Source organism: Bombus flavifrons, chromosome 14 (genome assembly GCF_040668555.2).
Source record: "Bombus flavifrons isolate JBK064 chromosome 14, iyBomFlav1_principal, whole genome shotgun sequence".
Lineage (NCBI taxonomy): Eukaryota > Metazoa > Arthropoda > Insecta > Hymenoptera > Apidae > Bombus > Bombus flavifrons.
This window is the reverse complement of record NC_138455.1, coordinates 9,119,017-9,142,244: the sequence shown is the minus strand read 5'-3', so window position 1 is coordinate 9,142,244 and position 23,228 is coordinate 9,119,017. Positions and strand designations below refer to the sequence as shown.

The window sequence follows — 23,228 nt, the reverse complement described above, 5'->3', positions numbered from 1 at the left end:
GAACTCTTTTTTCTGGATTTTCCCTGAAAGTCTACTGTGTCCATGTTAGACATTTTTCACGGAACGAATCGACGCTACGCTTTGGAATAATTGAAGGAAACGTTAACCATCATTTGACTTAAAGATGGATCTCTTTAGGGTGAGTTCAAGATGTTTAGGTTGGATCTGTAAGAATTTGAATTTAGTCTAAGTACAATACAATACTTTTGACCAGCAGAAGGCGTATATTTCACCATTTAAAAGCTTTATTTCTTTTATTTTATAATGCATTATTGATTCCTTTTGTTTGAAACCATTACTTGAGACTAAGGGATAACATAAAAATATTTAGATTAGTGTTAGGGTTAGGGTTAGGGGTTAGGATTAAGTTCTCTGAGGACTTAGTTTAATTTAAAGGTGTAGGGTTAATCTGAGGGTTTAGTTTAATTGAAATGCGAAGTTATAAATTACGGAGTGCGATATCTTTGATTATATACAAAATTATTGTTTTATCGTAAAATATTAAGAACCATCGGTTGAGATAAGGAGATGGAAAATGATTGAAGATATTTGGCTCAACATTTTGAAGATTTTGATTTAGTTCAATCACCAAGTAAAAGTATCAATCGAAACAGGTAATGTCTTTTATAGTAAAGAAATGACATTTCTTTCATTTAATCGTTATGATCGTTATGAATCTTCGATTTAATCGTCTGACGGTGAAAAGAGAAAAAAGGGGAAAGACTTTTTGATTCAATTAAACTTCTTACCGTGAACATCGGGTGTCACGTCCTGTTTCGAGCGGAGCATCGTCATTTCCTCGCCGGTTGCAAAAAAAATGGTGGGCCTAAAAAGCGAAAGTTGGTAGCCGTTGATCTTTGATCATGCGTTAACACTCGACACCCCCGGTTAGAGAACGACTTAAAGCGAATCGCGTTATTTGCGCTCGTCGCTTGCTTAACTTGTTCGCGGTCGACTGGGTTGCTCAGCTCTCGCGACGACTTCGGAAATTTTTCCTTCTAATCTCTCATCCGTGAATTCGCACACAGCCAGGAACAGGAAATTTATAGAGATTTCTTCGTTTATTAGACTTGCTACTCATTTTCGCTATAGAATTCCAAATTTTGGTCTATGAAAATATGTACTTTTTCGGTATTTAAAAATTCTTCTTGATACGAGAAATCTAATCTACTCTACTAGAACTCATTCTACGATTTGGTCCAATAAAAATCGATCTAGTCTACAAATCCAGTGTTTGTAACCCTTATTCCGCGCAAAACCAAACATACCTTCCGTATGTTCCATACGTTCCGTACCAAAACATACCTGAAGAAAGATGGCCTTCACAAAAGTTCGTTATTGGTTCCCATGGAAATTTCAATCCTTTATAAATTTGTGGTGGATCGTGTGGAGAGGGATTAACAAAATGGAAGCGCGAGATTGCTGTTGCAACCCGTCGAATATATTTGCAACAAATTAAATAAATTAAATAAATATAAATACTGTCGAGAGACGCTCGTACAACGTATTCGCAAAGACAGTGTATGATCGCTTGCGGATAATTCGATAACTCGTATAACTCGTGAAACTCGTATAATACCCGTTAAGAATTGTTAATACCTGATCGACAACTGACTGTATGCGACTGTATGAGAGTCGAAAAATTCAAATTCTTTGTTCGACGGTTGCATGTAGCGGCGACATTGTCTTGCCCTGAGTTTATTTATCGTTACTTTTCATGCATCAAGGAAGTGTCAATATCCCGAGGCAAAATAACAACACGAGTCCAACGCATCATCCTCTGACCCCTGTGCCGCTACAAATTGAAATGGGAACCTTCTAATTCCTATGTTGACTATGTCGAATTAGAATCTACAGGTTTCCCTTTATTCTAAGAAACATCCCCTTTACCTGTAACAATGTAAGTACAAACACTTTACAAAACCACCCTCGAACATTCTCCAAACTTTCGTCGTGGAATCCATCGATTTCCACAAACCACTCCATACTACTGGCTGACCAATTATTTTCATTCTCATTTTCCACTAATTACCGCTCAGTGATTTCGTATAAAAGTTCACACATTCGCCTCTATCTCAAGGAATTTCCATCCCCAAAATGTCGCATCCCTTGAAACCCACCCTCGCACCAATCATCCTGCTATGAAATGCACAGAAACTCCGTCCACCCTCTCGCATCAACCAAACATTGTCCAAACCTCCGTCATTTCATCGAATCTGCCCCCACCACGAGATATCTGAAAAAGGAGCAGCGATCTGAAAGACAGCATGGTCTCCACAGTCCTTCCCCGTTGATTTTCGCTGTTACGTTACTGGGCGTGCCTTCAGGGGCGCGACCAGTAAAGCCTGTGAAAGCATGGATTGGTCGACGATTGCTGAGAAACAGATATGAAAGCAGCTCGTGCACGTTTTGCTCGGTGTCGAGCTGAGACCAGCCGACTGGTGGCCACGAAGTTTCCCCACTATCGTCTACCTTCAAGAAGACCTGAATGGGAGTGGCCAAGCGTTAGTTATCCCAGTGGCGAGTGGTCGAGAAGACTAGTCAGGATCAGAGAACCGATCTGTCCAGGTCTAGCCTAACCGTAGAAGAACTATAGTGGTGTCTGATTGATCCTGATCGACGGTGAGGATACGTACGAACTCGGATTTTTAGTGATAGTTCGTCAGCTTCAGCAAAACTGGAGCTTCAGTGGGATACACTGTGTTCGTTCGATTGTCGTGTGATACAGTTTTTAATTTTTGTGAATGCTGCTGCGCAGCCAGGAACAGTGGAGCGAGAACTTTTGTTGGGTTTCATGAGAGGACTGGAGGCGCGACCGCGCTGAGATGACGGTGACAACAAACTTTTCAATGATGCGACCTTGTTTTACTGGATACCCTTTTCAAGGTAAGAGGTTCATCAACAGTTTCCCCTGAAGTTTGGATAAGATAAATTTTAGCGCGCACAACGGTATTAATAAATTTGGAGGTAGTTGTTGAAACGAAAAATTCCTTTAATACTCGGAAAAAGAACCGGATCATCTCGCCTCTCGAATCATCGAAGATTATTATTTTCTTTAACAAGTATCATTGTTTGTGAATTTTTTATTTTCAAAAGAAGATAAGCGGTTTTCTCAAAATTATTTCTCGTTTATTCCCCTTGAGGTATCGTAAAAGAAATGAGAATTAAGGATGCTAGCGAAGCATACTTTGATTGGAGTTAATTATAAAAATTTAGTAAAATGAATAGATAACTTAAAAAGATGATCGAGTGAAGATATTAAAAACATTTCTAAGAGATTCGTGCAGCTGTTGAGATATACGAAGTCGTCCCAAAGTTAGATTAGTATTATGCAATCGAGATGCATTGTAGATAACAATCTTACCATTCACAAAAAAAGATCTTCCGGACTCGGATGCCCTGTGAGACTTTGAACGAGCATTGATATATAACTTTACCTGACTCAAGAAAACCGGAACAGTACCATTAATGACCGCCATAAATAATGAAATATATCTTTTGACGGGTTTGCCGTCGCTCAGAAATACTTCTTGTCGTTTTACGATTTTGCGCGCCTTCGACCATTTTTTTCTTTCGCTAAAAGAAATCTTCGTGAGCCTGAGTATTCTTTGAACATTACTCGTACATTTAAGGCTTTAGCTTTACACTTTGAAGATGAACTTACTACCATAATTATTCGGAATGAGAACAAAAAGAATTGTTCGAAGATCACAATTAATAATTCGTTCAGTATTTAATTGAAGTTCATAGCTTCTGTATATTTTATTGTATTCTATTTCTTACTAAAAGTGAAATTATTTTTAAAAGCTGACTTTTATTTTGCTTGAATGTCGGTTACAAACTTGTACGTGTCCGTGATTCGAGTTTATGTCAGTTACCTATGAGGTAATTAGAAAGTCGTTCGGGATTTATCAGAAGATTTCTTCCCCTGGCTGCTCGTGCCGAGAAATCGAAAATGGACCGTGTAATTGTCAAACTTGTCCGGCATTGTTGGCCTTCGTGCTCAGAAAATTGTCGATGCGGAGGACTTCACGAGCTGCTCTCCTCGAAACTTTCAAAAATAAACTTTCCGTCTCTCGTTTATAGCTTCGTAAATTTTCATACTTTTCCACGCGGTCGACTTCCCATTTGACCATCCTGGCGCCCAATCTCGAATCTCACGAGAGTCTCGAATTAACTGTAATTAATCAAAGAAGAGAAACGTAATCTGTAATAAAATAGAAATCGATATACGGAATTCTATGTAACTAACTATAACTGGACTGCTGGTGTTTACGCAATTTGATGCTTTCATGAATATAATTAAAATAAGGAAATCTAAGCGGAGATTCCTTTCACATTTTTCTATTAAATATTATAGTGTATACTATACTTTGGATATTTCGTATCCTCTGCAAATTACGACGTATTCTGTGTATTTTTGCTTCTTAAATTTTCTACAAATGCATAAACTATCCGTCCAAAGCAATCAAACGCGTCGAGAAAGAAAAGTATTATACAATATGTACCATCAGGATGCAAATGAAGAGGTTGTTTGTGAATTTCGCATTCTTGTTTGTCATTTGCTTGGACAGTAGCCGATCATTTGTCACTGTCTGGTATTACGCACGGTGTTTAATTGCATGCAACGATTAGTCACCGAATCGTACTCCCGCGGCTTGTATGCAAAATGGAAGCGTTTAGCGGGCGCGTAACGTGTAATTAAACATTCCTGGGAGATTAATAATGTTGCGGATGCGTTTTCGCAATTACGCGTACGTCCCATCGGTAATCGTTTATTATTTTATAGAATGTTGAAACGCGCGGGCAGCCGTGAGAAGTAAAAGCCGGTGTTCCCTGGCAATTTATATTTCTCGGAAATCCTGCTTCCTTTATTGAAAATTAATTGCAAGAACGATTTCAATGGCAATAGAGTTACGAGTGAATTGATAAATCAACTCGTCAATTTCCCATAAACGCATCAAATTCCAATTTGGCTAGCTTCCTTCGTCATTCATAATTTTCTTCTTATTTTCAACTAAAGTGTTGAATTGTTCGAAAAATTCTCTGAAAGGAATACAGTCAATTGTTTCAATTGAAATTTCTATATATTATTCATTCGATATAGCATTCATCGTTACTTATAATTGTTTTCCAGCTATCTGTAAATTCATTTTTCAATTTACAATTTTTCTTAGTAAAATGTTGTATTGAACATTTTTCTTACTAATAAATTCTATAAAGTTCTAAAGAAACTACCGATCTACCTAAAAAAGTCTATGGGAAATAACCTAAATTGCAAATTTCTTTTCACGAGACTCACGTGAGATATACTGCATTACAAAACAGTTTGTGGATCATTTTTCAATATCAATTATTCTTCGAGAAATATTAGACTGACATTTTTTAAAGGCTCTGTTTCCATATTTAGAATATAAGTACATTTTAACTAGACAGGATTTGTGGCCATAGAGATTTTCGATCAATCAAATACAGCAAGATTGAAACGGAACAACTGTTGGAATGTTTAGAGGAGTCGTTAGCGAGATTTGTGGAATATCAGACTTGGAATTGCAAGTTGTGATCGGGGAAATTTAAGAGAGAACTCGGAGAATTTCGTTGCACTAAAAACTCCGTTTTACTTGAAATAGAAAAGTGGAGAAAATTTCCTGGACATTATTCTACATTCTTTAAGTACAATCAAGATCAAACGTTAAATTGAGTCTGACGTCGTCTGTTTCAACACGTCATAAAATTAATCTCTTATTATCGAGCAGCAGCATAAATGAACGTAATAGAAATTCAACTAAAGAAGGATTTAACAAAATTCACTGAATAACAATGGCTTCGATTGGTCTAACTATTAGCAAACACCAGCTTTCTCGACTCTTCCCAAATCGCAAGAATTAAAGAAGAAAAAAGTTGCGATGCATTCGTAAAACGAATTCCCTCATTAGTAAGCAAGAACGTATATTTTTCAGAATAATTTCTTTGGCCATTGAATTTTATAAAAAAAGAGAGAACAATCCAAATAATAAGATGTAATAAAAGAACTTAAATAATAATTGAAATTCATCTATAAAACAATTTAACAAAATCCACCTATGAAAAATCGATTTAATCAGCCTAAGAATTAAGAACACTAGTTTTTTTCATCCCCATCGTTTTTCGGTTGTCGAGTACGCTCGATGCATAACTCGACTTATGCAACCGATTCTGCGCAATCAAAACCGTCGTTTCGCCTTTTTTCCGGTTGCTTGGCGCATTTTTCTTCGTTGGTTCGTTACGTGAACGTCGATTCTTTGGTTCAGTTCCTCTTCTTCCCCCGCCAAAGTAACCCGATCTCCCCTAACACCGTGGGAAATTTCTAATCAACAATATTAGAAACATTGTTTAACAATTAACTTTTTCCGCGGGTTTTCCGCTTGGAAGGATCAGGTATGCGATTTCTCGCCATCCCCTCGAAAAACTCACGAATTTCTAACGCGCTAGAAAAAATTGAAAGCGAAGAAAATCGGGAGTTTCGTTACCCGTAAAGGACCGCTTCCTTTTACAGGTGACCCTCATCTATCGCTCTGTGCGCTTTTCCTTTCATTCTATTGTTCCGATATTTTGTTCATAATTATGGTAATAATTCGTTTGAAACTTAATTCACTTTATTGGATGTTTTCAAAGTTTCACCTTATTTCAAAAATTTACCAGAAACGTAATTGTCTTCAAATATATAAAAATCAAGTTTCGTCAGAAGTTCCTAACAGAATATTTTACTGTTGAACCGTATCTTCCGACTCTTCTTTGGTATTTTAATGTAAAAAAATCCTACAACGTTTTCCCTCAGCTTTATTAATATTTAACAATATTTTTGCTTTAGTAGTATTTCGAAATTTATATAAAGATGAATCAGTATCTTTAGTGTAATGTTTCGAATAGTCTTTGTAAAAAAAAGCATTCTTCAGAGCCTTTTTTAAAACAAAATTTGCTCAATAAAACGCAGAAAAGGGAAATTAATTTTTGCAGAGGTTCGCAGTAAAATATTACCTTACGAAACATTAACTGGTATCATCAATTTTACATTCATTAAGCAGAGTCAGAATTAAGAGTAAAAGTCGTTAAAGTCGCAGACGTACGTTGATTCCTTAGAATCCTTCACGATTTATCAGAAATGTTTCCCATAATACATATGTAGATATTACAAGAAGTTTCCATTGAAAAGGATAAAAATCGTGTGGTTGCTAATGTGGTCAACAGCACAAAAAAATGTAATTACGATCGAAGTGTCTACTCGAGCGTGTGAAGATTTTTTCCAATGTCAGCTCCCTGCTGTAGCTAGATAGATAGATAATTACCAAGTGAGTGGATCTGGGAATATTAAACGAACGACAATAATAATGATAATTCGTTTTTCTTCATGTCTCGCATCGACGATCTTCCATCGTCGACCACCTCGTTTTTCCTCTCGTTACTGTGTCACAAAAGTGAGTCACACATGTATGGTGTATTTCTTAACACTTTGATCTAAGTGACCAGAATATTCAATCCAATTCAGTGAGAACTCTACTTATTCAAATATAGCGCAAGATTCGCTGACTGATGTAAGTAGATCTAGATTTCACGGTCAGACAACTGTTTGGAATTACTTCCTCAATTGCATCTACATAGAATCAACTCCTAATTTTATTATCAATTTGAAAATAGTACTAAGAATATCAATGAGAACATTTTCTATTTTGATAAAATTTTTACCGAAGAGTTCCCTAACATTTTAAATTGATTTTTTATTTAAATTTTCGCCTTCTATTGAAACACTTAATGATTCCAAACTTTTTGTCAATAACGTACGTCTGTAGAAAAGATTTAAACTTTTTCTCCGAAAATTAGTTGCAAATTTACCAATTTAAATATTGTCCTATTGATACACTTGCAAATATCACAGAGTATACCATTAATATACAAATAATTAAATAATTGCTTATATTTCAACTTTTATCCAATTTGTGCTTTAACTTATTAATAAGACTGTCTCAAGTGATCGAAGGCAACTGTCAGAGAAATGAAGCGCGTTAGAGAGTACGCGTCAGAAAGTCGCGACGAAAAGAAATCGCAATGCAAGCAGTTGTTTCCGATCCCGATCGCGCGACATAGATTACGGTGAACTGGACAAATTACACGCTATCAGTGTTGTGCGTCGTAAACCCTTTAGATTCATTGGCCTTATCGTTATTTATGTGACTGCTCGCGCCAGTCTATTGCAACTCCTTCTTCGTCGGTTTCCTCTCTTTTCTCCATCGCGTCTCCCCTTTCGTCCTGTTTCCCCTCCCGATGGAACACACAGGAAATACGTGGAGGTGAAGGCGGAACGATAGATCCGAGTTTCTCTTTATTCTGCATCGAGTAACTGTTCTCTCGGCTGGTTCACGTGAGCAAGAACAACACAAAAGAATTCCGCGATTTCGCAATCGACCTTCGATCCGCGAATCCTTTCTGCCTCGGGAGACAATGTTGGTAATCTTAAATGATAAGAGAGGGAATACAGTTCTTTTGTTAGAAATGTCTATGCTCGACGTGTGATAGAATTTGAAATGAACGGAACCAAGATGAAAAAAAGTCGAGATAATATGAAATCTTGGAAGGAAACTAATTAGACACTTGAAACATTGATAAATCGAGGATGAAGAAATAAAATTTTAATAGAATAATGTCTTATTTTGTTTTAATGTTTTATATTATATATTTAATTTATGATATTTTATGTATAACTTTGCGTTTTACACTTTACATAGACGTGTAAAAATTTACAGTCTATTGATGAGATTTTTCTAATTTATTTAATGCAGCTAACTTTTCTTAGAATTGCATTTGATAGATTAGGAATGTAGTGTGAAATGAAACGATAGTTTAGTATAGATTTCTTAAAGTTTTTTTTAATTCCATGCGTTCTTCTTCGCAGATTTGGGATCGATACCAGGTCAAGGACGCGTTAACCAACTTGGTGGTGTTTTCATAAATGGAAGACCATTGCCAAATCATATTCGACTAAAAATCGTGGAAATGGCTGCGGCTGGGGTCAGACCCTGTGTGATTTCGAGGTGGAAACCTCAATAATCTTCTCAATTCGAAATTTGTAGACTAAAATCTCGTCCTACTTCCTTTTTTAAATCCCTCTTAGGAGTTTAAATAGATATCTTTTCTTGAGACTTTTACTCTACTCTATTTTTTAAAAAATATTACATCTGTTCTAACTTATCGTGACTTTCTTGAGATATTTAACCTTGCCACTTGTCGAAGAAGTATTTCAAGAAAGTTCTAATAACATTTCATTTGTAACTAATGTGGGATTTTCACGATCGGGTTATCAAACTTTTCAGAATAACTGCAAAGAAGTGAACTGCAATGTTGACGAAAAGCCGATTAACGAAGCAACGTATAACAAGATTGATAACCCGATTATGATGAATTCAAAAATTAATTTATCGCTTGTTTGTTCAAATAGACAGCTAAGGGTATCTCATGGGTGTGTTTCGAAAATTTTGAACCGCTACCAAGAAACTGGAAGCATTAGGCCTGGCGTGATCGGCGGCAGCAAGCCTAGAGTTGCCACGCCAGAAGTAGAGAATAGAATCGAAGAGTACAAACGAGATAATCCGGGAATATTCTCGTGGGAGATACGCGATAGATTGATAAAAGAAGGAATTTGCGACCGGACTAGCGCTCCAAGCGTCTCAGCGATCTCAAGACTACTCCGGGGTCGCGACCCCGAGGATGAAACTAAACTTGGCGACCGCGATGGTAAGTATCAATTAAGCTTTCTTCTGTATAAAAAGAAAAAATTGATGTTCTGATGAAAACACTTGAATTAAAAATTAATTTAGAATTCTGATACTAATTCTTAGTTCAAAATTGCGCTCTTCTTTAATTCAAATATAATTATAAAATAAACGATGAATATCATTATATGCAATTTTTTAACAAATAATTAGCACTGTGGCCCAATATGTATCTGAAATTATATGGTTAATATTTTGATCGAAAGATTAGAAATAATTATCTTCCTTGAAAATTAGTACTGAAAGATATCGAAGTATTTTTTAATGAATTCAGAAAACAATGTACGAGAAAGAATTGTTAATCCCGAAATATTATTAGTAGAATTAATTGTTCATGCTACGGTTGTTCGACAAGTTTTTATAATTTCACCACATTCCAATCTTGAACTGGATAATTTCTTTGATAATCACTGACAAGGAAAATTGCATATTAAACATGGTGTATTCCTTTCCAATCGCTTTGGCAAAAACTCCTTTGATCGAGAGCACACCGGACACTCGGTGTCTCTTCCCAGCCAGTCTGACCAAGATTGATGATCCAGGTGAATCAGTGAATTAGCCTCTCGCAAATATTCCCGTAACAGCGCCACCGTGCAAAATTAGATTATAACAACACCGACTCATAATTTGGTCCTCGGGGCCCTCGTTATGCGAGGTCCCTCGAAATTGAATCGACCGGGCCCTTTTTGCATTCCCTAATTTTCTTCGCGAATAACAGGGACATTATTCTTCGTATTTATCCAAGATACCCTGGAAACACCCTCGAATTTTATAATACTTCCAATCGGTGTCATTTAGTCACTTTGGCAGAATATTTCTTTCCAAACTACACATTTTTCTTATTTTGACATTTATCTCCAGTGTTTTATATTTACTTAGATATTTATAATTTCTATTTAAATATAAAAATAATACAAGCTTAAATTTGATAAAATTGAAACTGTCGTGTATAATCGAAATTGCCTATTTTTACCTCGAAGGGTGAAATCTGTTATCTTTAGTTTCTCCTGTAGATTATTTGAAATTCATTCACATTTAATCAAAAATTCGTTTCTATATAGGATACATTGAAACTATCGTAACCTCGAATCTTGCAAAATTTCAATAATTTCGAAGCATAAATATTGCCTATTTCCTAGTTTGAAGGGTGAAATTTAATCGATTTCAATATTAATTCAGCTCGTTCGAGTTTTATCTTGAAAACTGGTGGTATCTCGAGGAACGCCCAGTAGCAGAGGCAATTTGTCGACAAAGTGGAACACGGTGTTAGCCGAGGCAACTCGCGTGGGTAGAATTTTATCGTTGGTGTATCGGCTTATAACATTTCCATGGCAGATTTTGCGATCGCGCACGAAAAATTCGCCGTTTCGAAGGTGGGACGGGAGGAGCAAAAGAAACAAGAAAGAAGAAACGTGTCCACGATAAAAGCGACCATTAAGGTAACAGCTTCCTGCGCAACGTAATATTCCAACTGAGGGAAAATTACCACGCAGGCAATTACCGAAGGGGATCAAAAGTGGAGCTTAGCGAGTAGTTCGCAGTTAATTCGCACTCGACGCTGAAACTTTCCTCTCGAGGCTCTTTAATCATCAGCGGAAGATTTGAAAAAAAAGAATTTCTTGGAGGTCGTGTAGTGCCGTTTTCCTTCATTTTATGTTTCATCTCGATCGCAAGTACACCTGATTTTGTGAAATAAAGTTATAAAAATTATCCCGCGAAGAACTGGTTTGTCTTTCAGTTAGGATTTACGTTCTAGATTCTAAGAATCTTCAAGTGGGATATTCCCATTTGCAGGCATCGCGACGCCAGCGTCACTTTAGGTGCCATTTGAAATATGAAATTATTATATACTCATGAATTAAGAAGTGTAAAGTTGTTTACGTATCTTTGGTCATATTTCAGGAAGAGTAGATTTTATGCAATTATTTTGTATTATTATTTAGGTTATTGCTTGTTTTAGGAAATGTTCCATTCTTACTCGCTACCACAATTGACGTTGTGTTACTTATTCAAAGCTGAAAAATTGTAAAAATTCTTGATCTATCCCGTAGTCTGTACACACAAATCTCAACATACGTCTTTAATGTTTCTACTAGAATAATACGAAAGAAAGATATATTTTAAGATGATAGCGTCTACAAAAATCACGAAAGAAAGCTATTAAGATAATCCTAGTATGAGATAAACATCTGTTTTATATGTATATAAAATTTGAAAGAAATTTATTGGTTCGCTCATTATTGGGAAAATGACAGTCAATCATATCATTGTGCCTTTGAATACTAGCGATTTTTTTAGTTTACAAGGTCTAAAGGCAAATGAAATCGGAACAGATTGTTACTGCTGTTTCTTGTAATCTTCAGCCTGAGTTACATAAGAAGGTTAACTTCTTGTGGTAACGTCCGTCGATATAAATGTATGAACGTGTTCCCTAGGAGATTATTGTTATCCTTTCTTCGATCGGCATAATAGCATTGAGCAAGCGACGATTATAAGTGGCGTACAGTGTCTCTTGTACTTATACTAATTTTAATACAACTCATTATTACAAATTCATCCACTCGTTACATTATTAAATATACACACACGTTATAATCACCTCACTTTATACATAATACGATTGCAACTTACGTTCAGCTATTTGCAAAATGGTGCAATCAAAAAGAGTATTTAATATTATAATTCCCAAGTTAGACGGCAGAATAAGATGATCAAAACAAGAAATTATGATCCTGACTTAATATCCTGACCTAATATAATGACCTAATATCTAAAGCTCTTACTGTCGCGATCCACTTATGATAAGTTCCAAAAATTCACAAGCTTGTACACGCCAAAATAAAATTATCAAAGCGACAAATTACAATCCACGCTTCCTTCCATAGAATTTCCCTATTCCTTTACATGTACAGATACATTACTCGAACATTTAACTCTCTGGATGAAAAAGGAAAAAAAGAAAACGTTAAAAAGAAGATGTTAACGAAACACTTCCGCGATCACGCGAGAATTTATCTTTCTTTTACCTACGTGGAAGATTTAAAGAGAAAGGAAAGAATAATAAAGAAATAGACAGAAAAGAAAGTGGAAACAGCGCAAAACGCGATATAATCGCCGCGAGCGAGTAGGATCGCGAAGTGGAACACACGATACATAGTCGAAAGAAAGATGGATCGCAGCATCGGCACGCCCCATCAGCTGGCCGCGTTAGACCACCAAGGATTCGTGGTCCGGTTCTTCCTTGCAACGGTGAATGAATAAATTAAATGGTCGCGCCATTAATCAGGCCCGCGTTTCTCGATCTTTGAAATTACCGGTTAACGTTCGCCGACGCGAACAGTCGGTAGCTCTGACGCGGCTCTGTAATTTTCTCACCGCCCTACACATGCCCACGTGCACGTCCGAAACGTTCGATAGCTCGATACTGGGATCTGATGCACGAAACCATTGGATAAATTCCCTCGATTCTTGAAATATTCATCCTTTCTTTCGCTTTGGTTACTCAACTATGTTGTCAGCGATGATTTAGACAAGATACAGATATTCGAATATTAGCAATTACTATTTGGTGCCATAACTGGTAGTAGGGTAAATGGTCTGTAAAAGCTTAGAAGTTTTTATACGTGGATAATAAAAAGGATTTGAGGTACGAAAAACTTGATTTTCACTTTTTCAGGTTCTTTATTATAGACGATGGTATGCTCTGTTTGCAATGAGATCAACTCAATTTGGGATAATAGAATAATCGAAATAATATTGGGATAATCGAAATATTTTAAAAAAATGAGACAATCGAGTGATTTCTGTTTTGGAAGAGGTGGAAGAAGTGTCTTCTATGGGAGATGGGGGGCATAAAATTCTTCTTTTTTTAAGTACCGAATTTTTAAATTCCTCTTTGTTAACCGCATAGTATGCACCAAGCTTCCACAAGTTCAAACAAGTTGGAACAAATTGGAACCAATTGGATGTATTTTGTACAACCCTTAAATACATAAGGATAAAATGTAACAATCATCGTCAAAAATTTCTCACGACTTCGCAGGGTAGTTTCGAGTCCGAGCGACAAGACAAATGAAAGTTTTACAGCCGACGGTGGTCCATCGGTGGGGTCATTCGGAAATGCTTGCCGGCAAAGATGAAAGAGCAAAACGAGAAGAAACTGCTCGTAGATTTGTAAGTCGATCAGCTCGAGATGGTCGGTTGCCCTTTCAAAACAAAAAGAGGAGGGCAAAAACAACGTGTTACCACGGAGGGGGTGAGAAACCTAAAAAGGCGCCGACCATTGAACGTCTCGTACTTGTCAAACTACTGTGAAAATACAGTTTCTTGGTTTTCTTTTTAATCTACCGGCAGGAACGAGCTTTAACACGTTGCCGTTGACGATAAAAACAATAAAAATCGAACTTTAAACACGTTGATTTTTATTAATCGAGCTCAACATATAAGAATCGATATCGAGGATAGTGATTTCTCTGAGTATGAAGGAAGTGAACCAGAGGAAAGAGAAATTGAAAATTGTAGTGATAGCAGTAATAGTAACATTAGTGACAAAGAAAATAAGTCCTCATTAAGTAAGTCAGAGAACATTTTAAATGTACGCGAAAGAAGACGTGCTCGGCAGTTTTCAAGTTCTGAAAGTGAAACTGAAAATGTACAAGCTAGTCCAAATGAAATTGCCATAAACGAAACCAAGTGGGAAAGGATTCAAGAAGGATCAGCTTCTGAGAGATTACTGTTGCACAATATATTCAAAGACACATCCGGCTCACAGGATATGCAAAATAAGTATCATGAAAGATAAAGTAATTAGTGCATTTTCCTTACTAATTGACAGCCATATGTTGCAATGTATAATATCTTGCACCGAATCAGAAGCCTCTCGAGTTTTGGATAAAAAATGAACCCTTAAAGAAACAAAATTGAAGGCATTCCTTGGAATATTGTACGGGGAGCATACGAAGCGAAAAATTTGAAACTTTCATATTTGTGGAATACAAAATGGGGACCAAGCTTCTTTCCCAACACAATGAGTCGGGATGAGTTTGTCGAAATATTGAAATTTATTCGATTTGATAAAAAAGATGATAGAAGTTAACGTTTGAAAAATGACAAATTTGCACCAATATCAACCGCATGGGATAAGTTTATTGAAAACAGCCAGAATTGCTATAAACCTGGTGCAAACATTACAATAGACGAGCTACTTTTCCCAACCAAAGCCAGATGTAGATTTACGCAATATTTACCGAATAAACCCGACAAATTCGAAATTAAATTTTGACTGGGATCTGATGTTCAAACAAAGTATATTGCAAATGGATTTCCTTATTTAGGAAAAAGAGAAAAGGGCCTAAAATTAATTTTAAATCAATTTAAAATTAATTTTAGGCCCTTTTCGCTCTTTCCTAAATAAGGAAATCCATTTGCAACATCGAATTTTATAATAAAACAAAATTTGGTAAGAAATGTGATGAATGATAAATTTTGTACCTAATAATGTAAGTTATATTTATATTTCATTTATTCTATTACGCTTATTACGATTCTTATTCTATTATATTTCTTATATTTGCTAATGAAAATTTATTATAACACTCTTGTTACCAAAGGTTTTAGTATTGAATATTCTTCGTTATCGTACTTATTGTTATTGTTAAAGTTGTTATTATATAGTTTTTATGATCTCAGAACATGGAGTTCCTTTTATAAGATAATAATAGATCAATAAATATAAAAATATTCTACTATTACGTATTTTTTAAAGACTAGTCATTTTGTCTGGCTTTGGTAGAGATAGCTACGTTTCAAAAGCCGATAGTTCTAATGTTAATATCATCCATCAATCCGATTTATATACATTTTCCAAACATTTCTTTCCTTCAATGGATATTTTTATATTTCCATGTAGACGAATTTTCTCTTTTCATATATAATTTAAATTTCCTAATATTTACGTATATAAATGCAATCTTTTTAGGATTCAGTAAATTCCAAACTTTCATACGCTAAAATTTGGTATTAGAGTATTTTTTAAGTTCGATTAAAATAGAATTTTTTCCGAGTTTGTGTTGTTCTTTTCTTTCATAAAGTTGCACTATGTATTTCGTAAAAGAGAAAAAATAACACGTGTCGTGTACTGGTCGACGTCTTTTGGTCCACGTAGCAAGATCGTGCCGAACAGCAAACTAGCAATCTCTCAACCCCCTTGGGGTTAATGCAGGGTTCGAAAGTTTGGTAATTACTAGCCGCTCGTGGCCGCTTAGTTCCATGAAATATGTAATTTCTGTCGTGATTTTGCAAATTTGCAACGTCCGATTTCTACTTTTAAATGAAACTGCTTGCTCAATGAGCGTCTTTTTCAAAGAACTCGACGAGAAGAACTATAAGAATTTTCTGTCCGAAGATTGTTTTGCTTCTTTGTATTACTTACTCCCTTTATTTTCTTGTATCTTCATGATTCTGAAAACATTTTCTATCGCTGTTCTCAAAATAAAAAGTATTCTCTTCTTTCTTTTCGCAGTGTTCTACGTTTAACCATAGAATTAATAAAAATAAAAAATCATCAGCTAATATCAAAGTCAGAAAGTCTACAAAAATATACTTATCATGTACTTTATGGCACCAATTGTAGCACCCAACAGATGTTTCTAATCTAAAATCTCATAATCTCAACAAATTCTCAAAAATTCCAAAAACCTCAATAATCATCCTGTAACAGTTCTTTATATCAAACTAGATATGTAGTCGTTCCATTTTACAAAGATATCAGTAAAACTAAAAGAATTACAAAACGAGAAGAAAAGGAAAAGAGGCGAACAGAGGGCGGAGTGGCATGGACTACTCGAAAATTCAAAAAGTCCCCAAACTCTGCCTAGAGCCGAATCTTTTCATCTTTCAAAAATATGATCGATAAAACTAAAAACTAAAAAATGAAAAGAACAAAGAGAAGAGAGGTGAACAGAGTGTAGAGTGACACGGAAGCCCGCGAAACAGGAGAAACGAGACGACGCAACGCAGGAAAGGAAAGGGGAAGAAGCGGTCCGTCCGGGAATAGAGTCCGTGTCGAATGGGCATGAACGCGGGGCGTCTCGGCGTCAGGCGTCGTCGGCCGATTAGTCGCGGCCTGTGTAAAGCCAGTCGACGATTTCAAGACGTTTCGCCGGCCCGTTCGCCGGAAGAAACAACCTCGTTCCTTTTTACAAGCGTGTCATCCGTCTCTGCTTTCGCGGCCCCGCGATGATGAATCTACGATAATCTAAAAATGCGACCGTCCGACCGAGCACCCGAGGACCTTCGTTTCTTTAACCAACCACAAGAATGCTGGAGATTTAACGAACGACAAAAGAAAAGAGAGAAAAATGGACATTATCATGAAGGGAATGGTAAAAAACAATAAAAGGTAGTACAAAAAGTTTTATATTTCAATCTTTTAAAATCCAATGGTAACTGTTTGGATCAGAGCTGAATAAATATTATTTCAGGAAATAACAACAGGAAATGGTAAGTAGTTCTTTATATTAAATCATACGTGTATGTTTAAAAATAAAATGTTTTTGAAATTTCGAACAGGAAATGGTAAGTAGCTTTTTATATTAAATCATACGTGTATTAAATTAAATAAATATAAATATAAATACTGTCAAAAGACGTTCGTTCAATGTATTTGCGACGATAGTGTATGTGATAGTGATATGTGTATGTTCGCTCGCAGATAACTATTATAGATACCGGACAATAGCTCGGACAATCTCGAAGATGTTGATCGCTAATTCGTGGATACTCGGTTCGTCTGTTTATTTATACTGGTCGGGGGGTTGTTTTATTATTATTTTTATTATAGTTTTATTATTATTATTAGTTTATTTATTATTACATTACATGTATCCTAACGATCTTGTTACTCCGAGGCAAAACAACGACATGATTTGAATTGTCCTTTACTCATGCGCCGCTACAAAAATTTTATCAACAATAAGAACTAATCGTTTTGCGGAAACACTTCTTATTGCTAAAACTTCCCGGACGAAACTGTCAATGTAAATTTTCGTTAGACGACCTGTTTCGTAGCATTTGCGGTATATGTTGAGAGAATGGAAATGTTCGGAGCTGATTGATTCGTAGAGTGAAGCGGTAAAATAATTCTGTTGGAAAGACACAACCAGCGGTAGAAAGATTCATTTTGTAGTAATCTGTTGCGGAACAATTTATTTCGTAAAAAATTAGTCGTGTTAAAGTGAAAGCAAATGTCAAGTAATGAAATGAACATTGAACAATAATAATACAAAACAATGTATTTAATCACTGTGTTTTTCCTAAATTAATATACATTAATGAACAAATAAATGAATCTGAATGATCGATGAAAAGTTAAATAATAATCTCACTGTATTAATGAATAAATAATTGACATGAAAAGTGTGAAAATTTATTAACATCAAATGGGACGCATTAAGTCGTAGGAAGGTTCAATCATTTGGTTTATTCGAAGTTAGTATTCGTATCCTTGTTATCAGTCTTCGTTCGACGATCGAAGGGAAAGGATCTCGGAACGTGTTTTTCTACTGTCATCAGTCATCAGTCATCACTCGTCACTTTTCTTGCCGTTGCTCGGTGTCCTTGTAGTAAATCATATTTCTTGTACTCGCTCGTGCTCGCGGTCTATTTAATTCTCCGATAATGGTAATTCCAGGTTCGAAACATCTTTCTTTACACATTCTATTAACACTTTTGTCGTATTGCTCGAATGCGTGTTAACTAAATGCGTAAATTATTCTGTACGAAGAGATCGCCAATAATTATATTTCCCACAATTTTTTCAAATATAAATGTCAAATACATGTTTATCGTATTACTTTACATATTCTGAATTATTTTACATGAAAATATCATCAGTTAGCGACTACAATCATTTTTTAAGTACGGATAACAATCTTCTGTTCTTTTAAATGAATAAGTGAATTGCACATGTTATATATACCATGTACCTAATAATATTCTGAAATGCAGATAACATTATTTTCTTTTATCTCGAATAAATAAATAAGTAAATGGAATATACACGTTAGTATACACTGCAAGTTACAGCAAGAACAAAATGAAAGAGTATTTCAATCGTGAAGTAAAAAAGAATAAAATAGAGTAATATAACGGCAAACAAGTCGATCGTGAAATCGAGTGTGAAACAAGCAGCAGAATGGGAATGGAGTGCGGTTCCTTTTGAACTCTTGCTCGGCAAAACAAACCATAAACCAGGACGTGCATTCACCTGCAGAGACGTGGCTGAGCAGGTGACACGTGCACGCGGAATTAATAATTATTAGACGCGACCCTTACTTTATTCTCATACTTGCACACTCAATTTCATAAAGTGTGTAATTTTCGTATATGTAGTTTGTTACCATTTGCATTTTCATAGTCTCTCACACGAATTACTACTGAAATTTATCGGTTGGTAACGATAAAAAATGTAATACGTATCTCTAAGCTATAAAATTAGATATTGAAACCCACAATCTCGAGCAGCTCAAACGCTTTATTTCATTTGTGGCGATTTAAAAATCCGGGATTGGATTTCTTTGTCACGATACAACTATCATTTATGTAATATTCACATTAAAAAACTTTCACAAATAGAATCATTTAAAAGTCCAAAGCTGCATGTTAAGGTCTTCACTAATAGAATAAATTCACCAATGGTACTCTACACTATCAAAGATTGATTTGACATTGTGCCAACAAAAATGAATCACAGAAAATAAAAGATACTAAATTCAAGTCAGGAACTAAAAAATGCCAATTTCAATGGTGGAATAAAAAATTGCTTCGAAACCAATACAAAACATTTTATTATCTAGGTAAAACGAGTTCCGGGTCTGATTGTGAGAGCGAACCAGGAATTCCTCTAAAAAGGAAACAACGTAGGAGCAGGACGACCTTCACAGCTCATCAATTAGACGAATTAGAGCGGGCATTCGAACGAACACAATATCCAGACATTTATACCAGAGAAGAATTAGCTCAAAGGACCAAATTAACTGAAGCCAGAATTCAAGTTTGGTTCAGCAATAGAAGGGCCAGGTTGAGGAAGCAGCTATCTTCAACTTCTGGTGGTTACGTCAGTTCAGTCGCATATCCTGCAGCATCTTATGTTTTACATCCGCCTGCTGCGCCTCATCCACACGCTGCAACTGCTGTTCCACCGGGTCATCCGCATCCTCATTCTCATGGACAAAGTTTACCTGATAGCACATTCTCTTCGAGTCAAGGTAAGACGATTTATTTAATTATTGTTTTCTTTTTTGGGAGGAGGGATGATGTAGAAACGCTGATCAGTCATGTTTAAATCAATTTCGCTCCTTGATGTACAATTAACATTAAAATGATGTTAATATTAAAATATTTTTCTAAACTAAACAGATTGCAATGTAGATCGAAGTATATAAGTACAGCGACACTCTTAACTGTTCCAATTTCCGCTATTCGTTTCGTAAAGGTTCTAACTTGTTAATGTTTAACGGTAACTTGATTAGGTTTGCAAAGTGGGAACATAGTAGTAAATATATACTAGTAATCTATTTTGCAAAGGATAAAAAAGCGGTAAGTGCTTTATAAGGGACCTAATGATATGCAACTTATGTAATATACACTGTACAGCCGGGTTCATTAGGAATCTAATGACGCGCAGATATAGTTTACTACAAAAACACTACTCGAGTTCAGAAAAGTTCGGATAGTGTAATTAACAGAATTTAAGTCAAGAATATACTATAAATTCATATTTATGGTATGTAAATGTATAATATATACAGAATTTATATTTTCTTTGAAATCTTGTTCTTGTTCTTGTTCTGGTTCTTCAAACCAGAAACACGAACACACTTTAATTTAGATTTCAGATATAATCGCGCCCTAATCAAGAAACCAACGAAGTCTCCAGCCACATAAAATCTTTTTCTTTCTCCAGTTCCAGAGCTTTATTCTTCTCACCATAGCACTATGTCTCATCAATTAACTTCGGATTCAACTCGTCTGTCCTCATCTGTCGGATCCACACCGGCTTACGGTCTTCCAGCATCGGTAACTTATCCCAGCTCGCTGTTACCAGCAACATCGTCAACCAGCAGCACTCACATGAGCCATCAAATGTCTCCAGTAGCTGCAGCTTCCTCTTCAACGTACCAACAGGCCAGTGGTCATCAACTTCCACCAACACCGAACTCGTTGGTCACCATGATGGGTCCAAATTCTGGAAACTCAAATCCAGCGTCCGAACAATTAGCTTCGGCGGATCTACCGATTAGCTCGGTGTCTCCTGTTCAACACCAACAACAACAGCAAGCGAGTCAGGGAAACTCTTCGCCAACGTGGAATCTTCCGATTTCTAGCGGAGGAAGAGTTGGACTTCCGAGTCCACCAACGAGTTTGCAGCAGTCTCATGCTCATGCTGCACATCCTCATCAAGCTTTCGCTAGTCATTATAGCGCTCAAGGTTTTCAACAACCACCCAGACCTGCTCCTCATCAACCGTTTTATAGTTGGTATTGAGGAGATTAGGAATTTTGAGGATTTAAAGGATGAAAATAAAGAATTAAGAGTGCAATCGAAAGTGCCTCATTAACACGTTGACTGCCACAACACCCATATTCGTGTGTCAGCAAAGTTTCTGGTCAGATTACGTAATCCATATTCGGCTGTCGCTTATTTGAATACTTGCGAAGGATCGTCGTAGGTATTTGAAAAGATATTCCATAATAATAAATTGTTGATAATTAATTGTAATAATAGTTGAATTGTTATAAAATAAAAATACAAAGGTGGTGGCACTCGACAACAAATACCACCACTCGACACTAACTCCTACCGGACGGTAGCGCAGTGGTTAGCGCCTTAGGTTACGAACGTTTTCGGGACCCGGGTTCGAATCCCGGCGCCCGTAGTCCTATTTTTCTTCCATGCATGTGAATTAGAAGAAAAATAGCAGTACCCCAGCAGCAGCGACATCTTCAGCCAGCAGCTACAATTATCACGTACAACACTTTACACCTCACGAAAATGATTTATTAAAATAATTATTTAGAATGTAAAACTTTAAAGCATTCTATACATAGTTGAGGTTGGTCGGGACAATTTGGACAATAAGTTGTTGTTTTCTTAAAAATTCTTTTGTGCCTTTGTTCGGTCCATTCGACGTCTTTTATTTGCATAACATAGTTTGCATGCGCGTCTAATGCTTCTTCCGGAATCATTTTTCCGAACGGCGATATTATTCTGACTCCGTCGAAGACAAGGATTTTTTACATCTTTCCTAGAAAGAATTGAATGCCAAGTTTTCTGTATCATTTGATTGATAAAGGATATAACCTAACAAACACGAAGATGGTACCCCGCTGGGGGTAGCCACCCACATGATAATCAAACAGCTAAAAAATTCTACCAAATGTCCTAATTGGACAATAATGTGAAATATTAAATAAAAAAAAAGAAAAATTTGATTCCTTTTCTAATTGTGGTGGCATAAGAAACCATTTGGTCGGAATAATCTTGAGCGATTGAGCACCTAGCAGAGAACGCTTGGTACTGATGTACGCGTGGCCTGACGGTGCTAAACACGCGTGGCAGTTAAACATTTGGATAAACAAATGCGTATGCATAAACGAATACTAAATATTCTCTCTTCTTTCTCTTGTTATGTAATTGTTGGTTGTAATAGGAAAACTGCAATGAAAGAGGTAAATTTCCGTTACGATTAGATAATCGACGCCACGAACTGATCGACCCCCTTATTTCTGTTAGGATAATAGGGGGTGGTTAAAATTGAGTTTATACTGAATTAACAGGTATAAATTACAACTATTTATAATTTCTACAAGTTTATGTTACTTATTGTGGAATAATCGAATAATATTCCGCAATAGTGAAATAAATATTTGTAGAATAAATTCTAAAATAACCAAATGGTAATTTGCAAAATTTGTTTGCAGAATTTGATCCGTTTTATTGCTAAATTTGTTACAGCTATGCAAGAAAATTTACTAATATTAATGGCTTGCAATTTGTGAGTTGTGAAGCTTCAGTAATAATATTAGTTCAATCGTACAAAGGACTCAAAGCTTACATTATAAGAATATCAAAAACAGTGATTAAAAATTAATAGCTATAAAAATACTGCGACGAGAAAATTAAAAAGCGTGTAGGAGAAAATTCAATTATTGTTTCTGCCATCATCATACCGACTAAGTGTTACATCTAAGAGCTTAAAAAAATTATCTCTGGTTGTGTACAAATTAACATGATGATAAATTCCTTCGACAAAATTCCTTACGCATGAATAAATCCAGTGATTGTACACTAAATTCACGGGTCCGATACACCTGGCACAATATTCGAACAAGTTCATATAATTTAAAAGCTTCCCCATTGATTTGA

General features: G+C 36.0%; 1 protein-coding gene across 1 annotated transcript; it reads left to right on the top strand.

Moving 5' to 3' along the window:
• Nucleotides 1-2,437: 2,437 nt before the first annotated feature.
• Nucleotides 2,438-21,634, top strand: LOC138186881 (protein gooseberry). Its single transcript, XM_069127146.1, has 5 exons — nucleotides 2,438-2,886; nucleotides 8,927-9,065; nucleotides 9,470-9,765; nucleotides 19,658-20,068; nucleotides 20,767-21,634. Exons 1-5 carry the CDS (start codon nucleotides 2,826-2,828, stop codon nucleotides 21,345-21,347), a joined length of 1,488 nt encoding a protein of 495 aa, XP_068983247.1. The 5' UTR covers nucleotides 2,438-2,825; the 3' UTR covers nucleotides 21,348-21,634.
• The last annotated feature ends 1,594 nt before the right edge of the window (nucleotides 21,635-23,228 follow it).

Coding starts and splice junctions, on each gene's coding strand:
- LOC138186881 (XM_069127146.1), top strand. CDS start 2,826: ATGACGGTGACAACAAACTTTTCAATGATGCGACCTTGTTTTACTGGA. Junction 9,766..19,657: donor TAAACTTGGCGACCGCGATG/GTAAGTATCAAT, acceptor TTTATTATCTAG/GTAAAACGAGTTCCGGGTCT. Junction 20,069..20,766: donor CACATTCTCTTCGAGTCAAG/GTAAGACGATTT, acceptor TTCTTTCTCCAG/TTCCAGAGCTTTATTCTTCT.